Source organism: Haliotis rufescens, unplaced genomic scaffold (assembly GCF_023055435.1).
Source record: "Haliotis rufescens isolate VD_foot unplaced genomic scaffold, xgHalRufe1.0.p SCAF_4, whole genome shotgun sequence".
NCBI classification, from domain to species: Eukaryota; Metazoa; Mollusca; class Gastropoda; order Lepetellida; family Haliotidae; genus Haliotis; species Haliotis rufescens.
In genome coordinates this window covers 38,198,226-38,214,355 of record NW_025964112.1, presented here as the reverse complement: position 1 = coordinate 38,214,355, position 16,130 = coordinate 38,198,226, and the positions used below count along the sequence as shown (strand labels likewise).

The 16,130-nt window shown below is 42.1% G+C and overlaps 1 protein-coding gene across 1 annotated transcript in view; it reads right to left on the bottom strand.

Moving 5' to 3' along the window:
* LOC124134683 (chitin synthase chs-1-like) overlaps positions 1-16,130 on the bottom strand; it is a 39,798-nt gene that overhangs the window by 14,316 nt on the left and 9,352 nt on the right. The window contains exons 2-8 of the mRNA XM_046499660.2: positions 9,100-9,182; positions 7,981-8,043; positions 6,600-6,993; positions 4,697-5,754; positions 3,816-3,894; positions 3,252-3,364; positions 539-615 (exon numbers count right to left, since the gene is read on the bottom strand). Of these exons, the coding sequence (XP_046355616.2) occupies positions 539-615; positions 3,252-3,364; positions 3,816-3,894; positions 4,697-5,754; positions 6,600-6,993; positions 7,981-8,043; positions 9,100-9,182 (1,867 nt within the window). The remainder of the gene's footprint in view (positions 1-538; positions 616-3,251; positions 3,365-3,815; positions 3,895-4,696; positions 5,755-6,599; positions 6,994-7,980; positions 8,044-9,099; positions 9,183-16,130) is intronic.

Here is a 16,130-nt window from a genome sequence, read left to right as displayed (position 1 = left end):
AGATGGCGTAGTTCATATAGCATATAGCATATTGCTATCCATGAGGGTAAAATGATCGTATGGAATAATTTTTGGTTACGTATATTAGCGATTATTAAAGCCGATTGGTCAATTAAAGCCATATCACGTCCCAATGTCTCCTGAAGGGGGCCGTGACGATCCGGGGTAGAATAGGTCTTCAGCAACCCATACTTGCCGTGAAAGGTGACTATGCTTGTCGTAAAAGGCGACTAACGGGATCGGGTGGTCAGACTCGCTGACTTGCTTGATGCATGTCATCGTGTCCCAATTGCGTGGATCGATGCCCATGATGTCAATCACTGGATTGTCAGGTCCAGACTCGATTATTTACGGACTGCCGTCATATAGCTGGAATATTGCAGAGTGCGGCGTTAAACAAATAAATACTGTAGATGATAAATACGATATCACCAAACTTGCATCACTTGGGCTTTTCTCCAACGTCAAGGTGACACACCTGACGAGATATACCTGATATGTTCAAAGCGGCGTTAAACCATTCTCACTGTATGCTTACCATCAAACTTATAGTGGTCTTTTGATTCCATTCCAAAAGCCTCCCTTGCACAGAAATTGGACTGATGAAGATCCAACCTGTAAAATATATATATAAAAAATATACACCCTCATAATCACCCAATTTATTTTCAGGTAGTGCATATGAAACGATAGCTTGTAAAAAATGCAATGCGTGCAAAACTACAAAGGAAATTTATATACAACCAAATTTCAAATTATGAAAACGTGTTACAACAAACACTTACGATTTTATGCAAATTGTGTGAGTGGGGGGCGAACCCAGCAGGGCAGGACAGGCTTATCCCTTCGCGAACACCTGGTGTCATCACTGATTTTCAGTGATCACTCATTTCCTTTCCGCCGATATTTTCCTTTCACGCCCAATGGATTTTGTTTCGTCGGATAATCGAGCCTTGGTTATTCTCTTGCGGTGACGTTTTATATTATATTTGTAGGTACGTGAAGACCCGGGGTAGAATAGGTCTTGAGCAACCATGCATGCCGTAAAAAGGCAACTTGTCGTAAGAGGCGACTTACGTGATCGGCTGGTTAGGCTCGTTGACTTGGTTGATGCATGTTATCGAATCCCAATTGCGTGAATCGATGCTCATGATGTCAAACACTGGATTGTCTGGTCCGGACTCGATTATTTACGGACCGCCGTCATAAAGCTGTAATATTGCTGAGTGCGGCGTTAAACAACAACCAAACAAACACAGTTTTAGTGGGCATGGGCAGATAACTGGTGTTGGCAGTGGGCACTAACCTTATGTCGGCTTCAATATCTAATTTGAATTTTCATCAGTTGCCCTGTGTTGACCTCCAAACGTGGATCCGCCTGTCGTTGTTTTTATTCAAATTCAGCCTCAGACAATTTGATCGGTATTTCTTAAGTTAACCTAACAATGTTCATACCTCAATATGGACTTGATCAGATGTAACATAACTCAACATGGACTTGATCAGCTGTGCAATACCTCAATATGGACTTGATCAGATGTAACATAACTCAATATGGACTTAATCAGCTGTGCAATACCTCAATATGGACTTGATCAGATGTAACATACCTCAATATGGACTTGATCAGCTGTAACATGCCTCAATATGGACTTGATCAGCTGTAACATGCCTCAATATGGACTTGATCAGCTGTAACATGCCTCAATATGGACTTGAACAGCTGTAACATGTCTCAATTTGGACTTGATCAGCTGTGACATACCTCAATATGGATTTGATCAGCTGTAACATACCTCAATATGGACTTGATCAGATGTACCATACCTGAATATGGACTTGATCAGCTGTAACATACCTAAATATGGACTTGATCAGCTGTAATATGCCTCAATATGGACTTGATCAGCTGTGACATACCTCAATATGGACTTGATCAGCTGTGACATACCTCAATATGGACTTGATCGGCTGTAACATACCTCAATATGGACTTGATCAGATGTAGCCTACCTCAATATGGGCATGATCGGTGCCCTATTCCTAAATATGGACTTGATCAGCTGTAACATATCTCAATATGGACTTGATCAGCTGTAACATACCTCAATATGGACTTGATCAGCTGTAACATACTTCAATATGGACTTGATCAGCTGTAACATACCTGAATATGGACTTGATCAGCTGTAACATACCTCAATATGGACTTGAACAGCTGTAACATGCCTCAATTTGGACTTGATCAGCTGTGACATACCTCAATATGGACTTGATCAGCTGTAACATACCTCAATAAGGACTCGATCAGATGTACCATACCTGAATATGGACTTGATCAAATGTAACATACCTCAATATGGACTTGATCAGCTGTGACATACCTCAATATGGACTTGATCAGCTGTGACATACCTCAATATGGACTTGATCAGCTGTAACATACCTCAATATGGACTTGATCAGATGTAGCCTACCTCAATATGGGCATGATCGATGCCCTATTCCTAAATATGGACTTGATCAGCTGTAACATATCTCAATATGGACTTGATCAGCTGTAACATACCTCAATATGGACTTGATCAGCTGTAACATACTTCAATATGGACTTGATCAGCTGTAACATACCTGAATATGGACTTGATCAGCCGTAACATACCTCAATATGGACTTGATCAGCTGTAACATACCTCAATATGGACTTGATCAGATGTAACATACCTCAATATGGACTTGATCAGATGTAGCCTACCTCAATATGGACTTGATCAAATGTTACATACCTAAATATGGACTTGATCAGCTGTAACATGCCTCAATATGGACTTGATCAGCTGTGACATACCTCAATATGGACTTGATCAGCTGTGACATACCTCAATATGGACTTGATCAGATGTAACATACCTCAATATGGACTTGATCAGCTGTGACATACCTCAATATGGACTTGAGCAGCTGTAACATACCTCAGTATGGACTTGATCAGCTGTAACATACTTCAGTATTGACTTGATCAGCTGTAACATACCTCAATATGGACTTGATCAGCTGTAACATACCTCAATATGGACTTGATTAGCTGTAACATACCTCAATATGGACTTGATCAAATGTAACATACCTCAATATGGACTTGATCAGCTGTAACATACCTCAATATGGACTTGATCAAATGTAACATACCTCAATATGGACTTGATCAGCTGTGACATACCTCAATATGGACTTGATCAGCTGTAACATACCTCAATATAGACTTGATCAGCTGTACCATTTCCTTCTGCTCCTCTTGCCACATGGTGGCACACAGGTGTATCATCGGGGTGTCAGTCCACATGGCCTGCTTCAGTGGTTCTGCCTGTGAGGGGGGATGAGTAGGTCGAACAAAGATCACAATGGTATAGTTTGGGAAGGAAGTTGTCTCACGTTCAGTTAAATTAAAACAAACAGAATCAGTATTTTATCCCGAAAGGGGTTCTTTTGCTGCAGAAAGGTGTAGACTTAAGTAAAATGTCATGAAAGCTGCCAGGCAAAATAAAATATACACCCATGGTGTTTGAAGGTTTTCTCTTCACCACAAGTGAATTCCCTCTGATACACGTTTCTGCGCAATAATCAATAGATAAATGTCTTTTTAAATGAAACAATGATTTATCTTAATAAAACGATGGTATCTCTTTACGAAAATAAATAAATTTTGTATTGTCTATTTGTATCGGCTTTGACACAAATAAAGAAGTGAAGTCGCCAATGTCTTGATTCTGTCGCAATCGTTTGGCAAGTTAACGCTGACGGTTCTGATGACCTACCCACTGCTCTTCCCTGTTCCTGTTGAGAATCAAGGATGAATCAAGCAGCACCCCACAGTATAGGGGCTTCTGGAACAACCTGAAACACGTCATGTCATAATACACAGGGCATTCGGTATGGCAGACTTATTAGGGACAGACCATTTCATCTTGGGGAAGGGGGTGGTATTTAGATACTTTCTCAGCTTCAACTGCAAAACTAGACATGTTTTTAATTAAAATCTACGAGCCCTGAATGAGCAGATCCATCCATATCTTTTAACCCATGGTATTTGGTGAAAGGTATTTGTTATGATTATGGAAATGGTTTCGTCGCTGTTATTTTGTTGTTACACAGCGGGCCTTACTAATACCTATCTGTAATCATTTCTTGGGGAAGGGGGATTTTGGTTTCAGATCAGCATTTTTTTCTTAACGTTTAGGTGCTCAATTATTATTTTTAACTAAATAGAAATAACAAACTGTATTCTCGGACACCTTAAAATTCTGTACAGGATGGTCAGACGTTTTGCTGATACTAAAGTAAAGTTACCATAGCGACTTACTTTTCGTAAGTGTCTGAATGTGTAAATGACCTCTAAAAGTATAAGGGTGGCACGGGTGGCCCAGTCGTCTAAGGCGCCGCGATTCGCTGTGCAGAGTTGCGTCCCCTGGGCACGCCAGAAACCTATGATTTTGGATTTGAATCACGGTTCGCCCCGATTATGTTTCTAGGTTTGTCAGCACCATACCCGTGCTCGTCGGTTTCACCGAAATGGTAAACCTGCATCACTTCGGGCTTTCCTCCCACATTAAGCTGACACGCCGTGATATAACTGGAATACTGTTAAAAGCGGCGTTAAACCCAACTCACTCACTCACTTCTCTAATATAGTTCTTACCTGCTGGTAGGCGTCATCCTGTTGCACTTTGGGGTCCATATGTGCAACCCTATACCGAATACGAGATATATAATCGAGGTAATTCCAATAGGAATCCAGTAGACATAAGTATACGATGTCACTACCGTTAGTAAATCATTGGCATGGAAATAGTTTTCTATCAGTGTTGTCCCCATGACTTTGTTGACATAATCCGCATGCAGAACAGCGTACCCAAGGGCACAAAGTGTTGCTGGGAATGACAACAGCAATGGAACAGCAAAGCATAGTTCTTGTGCTAGTATTTTGCAGGCGTACTTCGATATCTTGTAGCATACTGCACTTGACACCACACTTATAGCTGCAACCATCCATGGTAGGGATAAGGATTCGTTCACAAGAGTCACGTCAGCATTGAAGGTACATCCACTGCCCCGGGTCTTGACAAAGAAAAATGTTCTCCAACACTCAACACTGCCATGGTTGAAATACACTGATGCTAATAGAAGTGTGACACAAACTTTAAACATAGAAATACACATATGTGCTCTTGTAGCACGCTTGCCAACTTCTGTCTTCACCCAGCTTAAACATCTGAAGTTGCTTGAAGCTCCCCTGCCAGAATGGTTGGTTCTCGTTGCTGGAGGAACACTTGTGTTGGTGTGAGTTCCCCGTACATCATTTGTGGGCGTATTCTGTCCATGGTGTTGGGAAAGTTTGGGTACAAAATTATCCCAGTAGGAGATTGAGATGAGGACAAGTGAGATGGGCACGAGACAGGCCAGCAAGACAGACTGCCTCACAACGTAGATCCGGTAGGTGAGACATGTAATGACTCCCGAATGGAGAAGAAACATTAACGTGTTCCAGAGTCTTAGAGAACAGCTCTTGTTGATGCAACTGCTGTGGCAGTCTCCATCACCACATCGACATCCAACAGGCTGGACAATCTTTAAAATCCCCGGAACTGTTCCCACACTCACTGTCAAGATCAATCCAGTGATCGGGTCAAAACTAGGAAGGACATAGAAGATGAATAGGGTGAGACCTCCAGCGTGAAGCACTTCCGGTATAAGGGCCTGCAAGGAATTGTAACAAAATAGTTCTGAATAATCTGTATTCACTGTATATTGATACATCGTCACTGAAATTAGGTGTTCTTGGACAACAGTTATAATTAGAGTGAGTGTGTGAGTATGGTTTTACGCCGCTTTTAGCAATATTCCAGCAATATCACGGCGGGGGACACCAGAAATGGGCTTCACACATTGTACCCATGTCGGGAATCGAACCCGGGTCTTCTGCGTGACGAGCGAACGCTTTAACCACTAGGCTACCCGACCGCCCCGTTATAATTAGAGGGCAATAAGCGTGAATAAGTGCGTCAGCATTGAACAAATTATACCTTTTCAGAATTATCTCCTCGAAATCAATGGGTGTGGGTAATAGATACATGTATGCAATATTTCCATAAAGTTTGTTCCTTCAGTTGTATACATATTAACTCGATGTCAATGATACACTGATACATTATCGGGGGCACGGGTGGCCCAGTCGTCTGAGACGCCGCGATTCGCTGTGAAGAGTTTCGTTTCTTGGCCACGCCAGACGCCAGAAACCTATGATTTTGGGTTCGAATCCCGGTTCGCCCCGATTATGTTTCTTGGTTTGTCAGCACCATACCTGTGCTCGTGGGTTTCACCGAAATGGTAAACCTGCATCACTTCGGGCTTTCCTCCCACATTAAGCTGACACGCCGTGATATAACTGGAATACTGTTAATAGCGGCGTTAAACCCACCTCACTCACACACTCACTGATAATTATCTTTGGACTATTTATTGGGAGGCACTCAAAAAGAATATGGCGTTTCATAATCCTGAATTCACAATCGTGAGCTATGTTGTCAAAATGTATTTCCTACCAAGATGAGTGACGGTAGGTGCAGTTTGCCAAGGTTCATGGTGAGCATCCTCCAAAGGCATGAAAGGATAGTGAAGATATACGGAAGGATCATCACGCAAAGTAAGGCCCATATCCAATTGACATTGATGACCAGTTCGCTGGTGGACTCCGTGAGATTTGTGCCCTTGGGATTCCTGAATACGACATCAACGTCTCTGGATACGTGGATGTTGGACACCATCATCAGGAGGGACAGCTTGGAGGAGGTGGCTGTGAGGAGCACCAGACAAAAGAAGAGACTGCAGACAATGACGCGGATGATTTTGTACAGCAGGTCCCAGTCTTCTAATTCCGAAGAGCTGTCGCGATGCTTGTCGTGGGATGTTGGAGTGGTATCCCATCCCGCAGGTGCTCTGTAGAGAACAATTTCAGCATCATGTTTCCTTGAATTGGGGCGGTGGGGTAGCCTAGTGGTTAAAGCGTTCGCTCGTCACGCCGAAGACTGAAGTTCGATTCCCCACATGGGTACAATCTGTATGGCTAATTTCTGGTGTCACCCGCCGTGATAGTGTTGGACTATTTCTAAAAGGGGCGTAAAACTGTACTCACTCATTCTTTGACTTGTGTTAATAAACAAAAACTATTTCACGTTTGGGCCTTCCTCACACTGGAGGGGCACGGGTGGGTCAGTCGTGTAAGGCGCCGCAATTCCAGTTGCATCCCTTGGGCATGCTTATGATTGTGGGTTCGAATCCCTGTTCGCCCCGATTATGTTTCTAGGTTTGTCATCAGTGACCAGCATACTACCCGTGCTCATGGGTTTCACCAAAGTGGTAAACGTCTGAGACCTGCATCACTTCCGGCTTTCCCCCGACAACAAGCTGACACACCGTGATATAACTGGAATACTTTTTAAAGGGGCATTAAACCCACCCAATCACTCCCACACTAAACTGACATGACCGTGATACAACTGAAATACTGTTAAAGCTGTATTTAAATTTACTCATAATATATGACACCACAAAGACCTCTGAATAATTCCTTAAAGAATCGTTTAAAGCAACACACACCGGTACAAAATAACCCAGTCATGCATATATTCGTATGAATTTCATCTTTCTTATTCATTCTAGGGATAATTTGCAAGACGGTACAACGCTTCATGTATCCACTAGTGAGTGGGCGAGTTTGATTTTACGCCGCTTTTAGCAATATTCCAGCAATATCACGGCGGGGGACACCAGCCATACAGCTGGACCAAACAATTGCCAATGGTTATTTATTAACCAAGAGCACAGTCAACATTCACAATTACTTTTTGAGATGCGAGGGACGAACTTTAGTGAACACTACACATTAGATATGACAACTAGGTTGTATGTGCCCATGGTACATACCGGTGCTCCGTTTTGTCGCTGGAGTTTGTGCTGGGGACATTATCCTGATCACCATTTTCAGAGCTGTGATAGAAACATGCAACATGTCAGTGCTAGATGTCTTTCAGAGAACAAAGAAGACAAAGTCATCGATATCCCCCGCAATTGTGAATAAATATATGAAACTTGTTGCCATGGAAACTCGAAAATAATTTGTTTTAAAAATCCTAAACTGTCAAAAGCACCAGTTCACCACTAGACATATCTATGTGCCAAGTTTGGTGAAGAAATATTTCCGGTTTTCAGGGTCTGCACCAATAAGGAGCGCTGCCCCAATTTTAAGTCTTAGACAAAGATGTTGGTATGGAAACTCGGAAAAATACTTTTTACTAAATCTCAAACAATAAAAAAGCACCAGTTCACCACCAGACACTAAACTCTAATTACAAAGTTGGTGAAGAAATAATTTACGGTTTTGAAGATCGGCTTCGCAAACGAGCACAACCGCAATTTCGAGCCTAGGTCAAACTCGAAAAAAATGTGTTTTCAATAATCCCAAACTATCAAAAGGCACCAATTCCCCACTAGACCTATCTACCAAAAAGGGATATATACTACTCACTAGAAGTGAAGGGCCACCGGATTCTTGCATATTACTATAGTGAATCTTTCATGGCATCGGGTGGTCCTTAACGTCTTTTGAGTGGTACATGATGGGTCAGTAAGTCCAACTAAATACCTCTTACACTGAATTATAACTAGACTGCTTAGGTAATTTTCGGAATACAATAATAGCCCCACCATCGGGCGCGCAACTTTTCAAAGCTGACCGTCCGTCAGCAAAATAGACCGTCTCAGATTGTCGGTCAGGTGGGTATTTTAAACACTGCTATAAATAATAGCTAGTCCAAAACCCGAGATTATTGATTTGATCAAAATCACTCCCTGGGTTCAGAGTCACGCATTTCAAGATGTCTAGAACGGACTATGATTAATGTAATAAAAGTCAAAACAAAGGAAAACGTGCTTGTGCCAAATGTACATATTGGTGTCCTGTGCTGCCACTGGACGTGGGTGGTGAGGAGGCTGGGTGCTGGCTGTGGGAGTACAAGACACGCCAGCAAAACTGCTAAAACTCACCTTGCTGATGTTGGCAGTCGGGTTATTCCATCCTGGTCACCATTTTCATAGGCGTGATTCTCGAAAGTCATTAGCGACACATGCTGTAGGGGAAATAATAGTAACTGTTCATATTCAAATTCTTCAGAATGGCCATCATCCCGAAACAAGGGAGTTAACTGACTCTCAAAGTCCAGTTTCCACCCTATACGAACTAGGCTGGAATTACTGGGCTCGATCGTAGCGCAACCAGTGGCTATTACCAGTTATGTCCCTTCTAAGCCTCTCCTATGGACCAATCAGATTCCACCTCTCGTATCACTTGCGTTTGCTTCACACAAAATGATGGCGCCCAGTCAGGACGATCTGATCGATAATCAAGATCTATATTGTGATCACACGGGTCTTACATCGCGAAATGCATCAAATCACGTGAGCACCTCCATAAAAACATGAAAAGATTTGGAAAATATCGGCAGACAACGAGTTGGCGGTGCACATGCTTTGCAAATCCTGCAATCGACCGAAATCTGCACGACAGTTTACGAACCGGATTTCGATTTCGATGCGCGATTTTGATTGGACTATCCAAAGACTCGTTAGTCCAGCCAAACTGTAACTCCATAATACCAGCCTAGTTCGGCAAGGGTGGAAACTTGACTTTTAAAGTCAGTTAACTCATGCCTCGGGCAGATGCAATTTGTCTGGACTAACGAGTCTATGCATAGTCCAATCAAAATCGAGCAACGAACTAGACATCCGGTTCGTAAACAACATGGATTTAAAGGTGAAGATTTCAGTCGACAGCAGGATTTGCAAAGCATGTGCACTGTCAACCTGGCGTCGAGAGATATTTTCCAAATCTTTTCATGTTTTTAATCAAGATGCTCAAATGATTTGATGCACTTTGCGAGGTAAGACAAGTTTTACTACAACATAGGTCTTGATTATTGATAAGATCGTCTTGACTGGGCGTCGCCATTTTTTTTAAGCAAGTGCAAGTGATCTGATCAAGATGGAATCTGATTGGTCAATAATAGGAGGGACATAGAAGGGACACAACTCGTAATAGCCACTGGTGGTGCTACGATGGAGCCACGAATTGCCAGCATAGTTCAGCAAGGGTGGAAATTGAACTGTTGTTGGCAGTTAACACCTCTGGAAGATGTCCTTATATATCATGTGGTCAACTTTCTAGATGGCGTTTGGCACCATAGTTGTTGAAGATTTTCCTGTTCATTATATTTAAAGGTTATGACAAGACCGTTTTCACATTAAACCTATAGCAACCCGAGATCCACATATCAGATCAAATCAGCCCGAGGGCTGGAGTCTCGGGTGAATATGGGGTATAATATGAAAACTGTTATATAATACCCTTTTTTTATCATAAACCATGACATGAGATTGTAAAATGTATCTATTTGCAAGTCAGTGCAATACATTTTCACCTTAAACAATGGCACCCTAGTCTTTGACCCTGTATTAACTGACTGAATTATCAGTTAGATACTAGACGGGCACTGGTCAGCTCCACCGAGAAAGAGGAAATATCGCCCAATCGACACCGGCCTTCAATCCTTGAAGAACGAATTGTTCAGAGCCAACTTGACAGAAACCCGAAGAGCTACAGATAAGCAGCGTATTTGCATTAAATACCCCCCCCCCCCCCCCCCCTCCCCATATATATATATATATATATATATATATATATATATATATATATATATATATATATATATATATTCAAAAAACAAATACTTTCAATTAACTTGCGTACAGAAGCTAATGCATTAAATGAAAGACTTAAATGTATAAAAACAGCACGCGTAAATACCCATTGGAGCTTTAAATGTATAAAAACAGCACGCGTAAATACCCATTGGAGCTTTTCATCATACATACAAAGGAGCTAATTTCTGAAACACAATCATTAGCTAATTTAATTACTTAATTTCCCAGTCACGTCTCACGTCTCAATCAGTAAAAACTCAATTAATCAAAACATTATCTGGAGCTCTGTATTCCTAAACACCGGCCACGTATAGACATTAACTGAAGACCAGTTCTTCGGCGATAATGTAACCAACATTACCGTCCAAGAATTGTTACACTATCAGAGACCAAATAAGTGTTATTTTTACATGTTATACGGTATGATGTATATAAATTATATCAACCGTGAACTCCTTGATCTTGAATTATCTCCTATAGTAACGCAAAATCATCACTCGCGTAATCAACGAACCTGAACTATGGCCACGAAAGCTACACATAAGTTTACCTATACAAATTAGTCAAAATTAAGCTTTCTCGGCTCATTACCTACGTACCGTATATAAACAGATGACAGTGTGTACAGAAAATAGATCTCATGATGACAAATGTCATTCAGCTTTCAAACAGACCCCGAACATATACTCAACAACAAAAGTTCCTGTGCCACCAATATTTTAGTGTATAAAGTTTGGTTTTCAATATTGTAGTTCATGTATGGAATCAAGTCACAAAAACGTAACTGCTACAGAAAAGCATGCATTCCATGCAAAAGTTGACTTTTATGCAAGCCCGATGCACTTCACTACCCAAGAATGTGTATAAAAACATGTACGTTAATGGGATTCCATATGCATTGTTTAGCATCGTGCTGACAACAACCACTCAGAAAAACAACAAAATAACGCAATTATTCAACATCAAGAAATGCCATGCCTGTCCGAAAATGAGCGTCTGCGAGCCATTGGTATGCTTGAAGCAGGATCGAGTCAACGTGATGGTGCAAGACAATTTAACGTCCACAGAAGCACCATTTGGTGTTTATGGCAACGTTGGCAACAGACGAATGCAGTCAGAGACCATCCTCGGAGTGTCAGGCCACGCGTAACCAATAATCGACAAGACAACTGGATTCGAACAACACACCTACGAAATCGATTCCAGCCAGCAACAGTGACTGCAAGAAGCATCCTTGACCTTCGACGAATATCTTCACAAACCGTACGTCGTCGCCTCAGATGTGCAGGGATTGTCACCAGAAGACCGGCCAGACGTCCTATTTTGGCAGGAAACCACCGCCAAGCACGTCTACAGTGGTGCAGACAGCGTCTACGCTGGACAGCCATGCAGTGGGGACAAGTTCTATTCACTGGCGAGTCTCGTTTTCACCTCAGGCACAGCGATGGACGGATTCGAGTGTACCGACATCGAGGTGAACGTTACGTCAATCATTGTGTCATGGAAGAAGATCGGTTCGGGGCGGCAGCGTTATGGTATGGGATGGGATTACAGCAAGACAGAGGATCCGTTTGAAAGTGGTAGAAGTGTTCTACCGTTTTTGCGTCGTCATGGCCAAGGCATAACCTTTCAACATGACAATGCCCGGCCTCATATTGCTCGACTTGTTCAGGATTCTCTTCAACAAACAACGTGAATATCATCCCCTGGCCGGCTCGGTCCCCTGATCTCTCACCAATCGAGCACATGTGGGATGAGATGGATCGGCGCCTTCGACGTCAACCACGTGTTCCACAGACACTCCAGGAACTTCGAAACATGCTCCAGCAGATATGGACAGATATCGCACAGGACTTTGCGCGACGCCTGGTCCATTCCATGAGACGAAGATGTGTTGCTTGCATTGCAACCAGAGGTGGACACACACGCTTTTGATTTGTAAATTGACATTTTGGCATGTTCATGTTGTTTTTTTATGAAATCACGCATTTTCTGAAGTCAGTATGGCAAATTAAACCATTTGAACACTTACATGAGTCTTTTATCTGTTGCAAACCGAAATCGTTTAAGATTTGGTAAAAAACATAACTTTGCATTAAATCTTATTCAATGTCACAGGAACCTTTGTTGTTCAGTATATAACGTACGCGTGTCGAAAAATTGAATTGACCTCGGAAGGTGCCGTTCGCCTCTGAACCTGTACGACATAAATACTCGTATGCATTGACTTCCAGTTTGCAAAAGTAAAAGAAAGTCTATGCAGTGTTCGAAATACCTGCCTGCCCGACCGTCCGAGACGGGTTGATTTCAACTCGGGCTGCCAGATTTTCCCCTGCCCGACGGTCGGGTTATATTTCATATGTAAAAATATTCTAAATATTTCCCGATGATAAGCATTATTTACATGATGTATTCTAGGATATTAAATACAAATCTGACCTAAAAAGTGTTTGCTATTTCTTTTCTTGCATTACTTCATGTTCAATGAATTGGATTTAAAGTTTTAATTAAATTATCCTGAGAAACATATGATTATAGGGGGCAGGCAGGTTTTGGTCAGGGCTGGCAAGTATTTCAGCTAGCCAGTCCTGTGGTCTGGCTGAAAATTTTGGGAGTTTCATACCCTGGTCTATGGTCACATTTCGTAATGGTACATGGGAGTTGGGTAAGCCCAGTGGTTAAAGTGTTCGCTCGTTACGCCGTAGGCCCGGATTCGATTTCCCACATGGGTACAATGTGTGAAAGCCACTTCTGGTGTCCTCCGCCCATCTTCCCGAGGCAAGAGAGTTAACTGACTTTAAAAGTCCAGTTTCCACCCTTGCCGAACTAGGCTAGTATTGTGGAGTAATATTTTGCCTGGACTAACGAGTCTGTACATCAATCCAATCAAAATCGTATAACGAAATCGATATCCGGTTCGTATACTGTCGAGCAGATTTCGGCCGATTGCAGGATTTGCAAAGCATGTGAACCGACAACTCGACGTCAACAGTTATTATCCAAACATTTTCATGTTTTTATTCAAGATGCTCAAATGATTTGATGCATTCGCACTTTAGAACATATAGCTTGACTATCGATCAGATCGTCTTACTGGACGCCGCCATTTTCTTTGAAGCAAATGCAAGTGATATGCGAAGTGGAATTTGATTGGTCAATAGGAGAGGCATAGAAGGGACAAAACTGGTAATAGCCACTGGTGGCGCTGCGATCGAGCCAAGAAATTCCAGCTTAGTTCGGCAAGCGTGGAAACCTGACTTTGAGAGTCGGGAAGATGTCCTCCGCCGTGATATTGCTTGAATATTGCCAAAAGCGGAATTAAACAATATTCTCTATCTTGTAATGGTAGATATGTAAAACAGCAACATTTCTGTTCGTAAAACCACACCCTCACACACTCATGTTATACTCTTCTGGGTTTTCTCTATTATATGATACAGACACACCGTAACTGTCGACACAATCACATTAAAGAGGGGCCCATGCTTCTGGGATGCTCTCACAGTTGATGTTAACCAAGTGTCGCATGTTACCTTTAAAACATGCTTGTCAAAAGGTCGTTGCTACAACAAACGCTGTAAATGAGCCTAAAAAAAGGACTGAAAAACTGCATGTGAATAATCCTAGCTAATAGTCTAGACACAGGTAACAGGATCGATGTCAGGAATATAAAACAGCTGGTAGAACCAGTCAGGTGTGAAGGATAGAGGATAAATCTCTTTTAACAAATGAGTCTGCCAGTTCGGACGACTATTTAGAAATTTTAAGAGGGTATTCTGGTATTTAGTGTGATACGCGGGTGTACGTAAAAACGTGCTTTATATCATATCTTATCCATACTTTCGCAGTTATTTACCTTCATATCCCACCCTTTTTCTCAATGCTTTTGAGTGAGTGAGTGAGTGAGTGAGTAAGTTGGGTTTAACGCCGCTTTTAACAGCATCCAGTTATATCGCGGCGTGACAGCTTAATGTGGGAGGAAAGCCCGAAGTCATTCAGGTCTCAGACGTTTACCACTTCGGAGAAACCCACGAGCACGGGTATGGTGCTGACAAACCTAGAAACATAATCGGTGCGAACCAGGATTCGAACCCACGATCATAGGTTTCTGGCGTGCCCAAGGGACGCAACTCTGCACAGCGAATCGCGGCGCCTTACAAGACTGGGCCACAAGTTTGGTTTACAAGTTTTATGTTTGTGTCATTGCTAATGAAAAGTATATGTTAACTCAAGCGGTAGTCTTGAAGGGTTTGAAATAACCCTGATGGAGAATAGCACCAAGTGAAGAATGAAAAATACGACTTGACAAATCCCTCTCGCATCTTCACAATATACAAGGGAGTTAATCATAAACTATGTTTAACTCTTGTGTGAGATCACATCTATTAATACCGGGTGTCACAAGTGGGGCGGATAGCTCACCTCGTCATGAATACATGGTATATCAGCGCTGACGTGTTGGATTTGTTCTTATTAATCTGAAATTCTTGGAAAATACTTGGTAATCTAAGGAGGAAGTTGAATATCAACACACATTCGGAGAAACGGAAAACACTTATAGTCAGCAATAAGAGAAGATCCAATAAAAGGATCCGAGAAATATGTCAATAACTTCATGCGTCCATTGAAACAGATCGCGGGCCTTTCATCGAGTAAATGTATACACGTATCTATGGACTGCTAAAAGGACGCTGTCGCGTTGTCACATTGAATATCCTATAATATCAAAGAGCGACATCGCGACATATTGACCTTCTGTGTTTAAATACAAAGAAACCAACACGCAATATTTTCATCAAGGAAGTTCTGAGATATTTTAAGGGCAAATTTCTTCGAAATGATTGTGTGCAGGTATACAGGTATACTTGTATTTTCTGGGTTGCTACAGACACAGTCAAATCGGTCTTTCATGCATACATATACAAATGACGAACTAGTGTAACGTTGAAAACAGTTTGTTATTACTACTCCGTAGCAACCCATGCTTGCCGTAAAAGGCTATTTTGCCTGCTGGAAAAGTCGACCATGCTTGTCGTAAAAGGCGAGTAGCTTGTCGTAAGAGGCGACTAACGGGATCGGGTGGTCGGGCTGTGTGACTTGGTTGATGCATGTCATCGTATCCCAAATGCGTAGATCGTAGCTTATGATATCAATCACTGGATTGTCTGGTCCAGACTCGATTATTTACAGACCGCCCTCATATAGCTGGAATATTGATGAGTGAGGCGTTAAACAACTAACAAGCAAAGGTTTTCAGAATTCGTTCCTACAAAGCACCACTGTATAAAAACCGACTTATTGCATGGCAACAGGTGCCG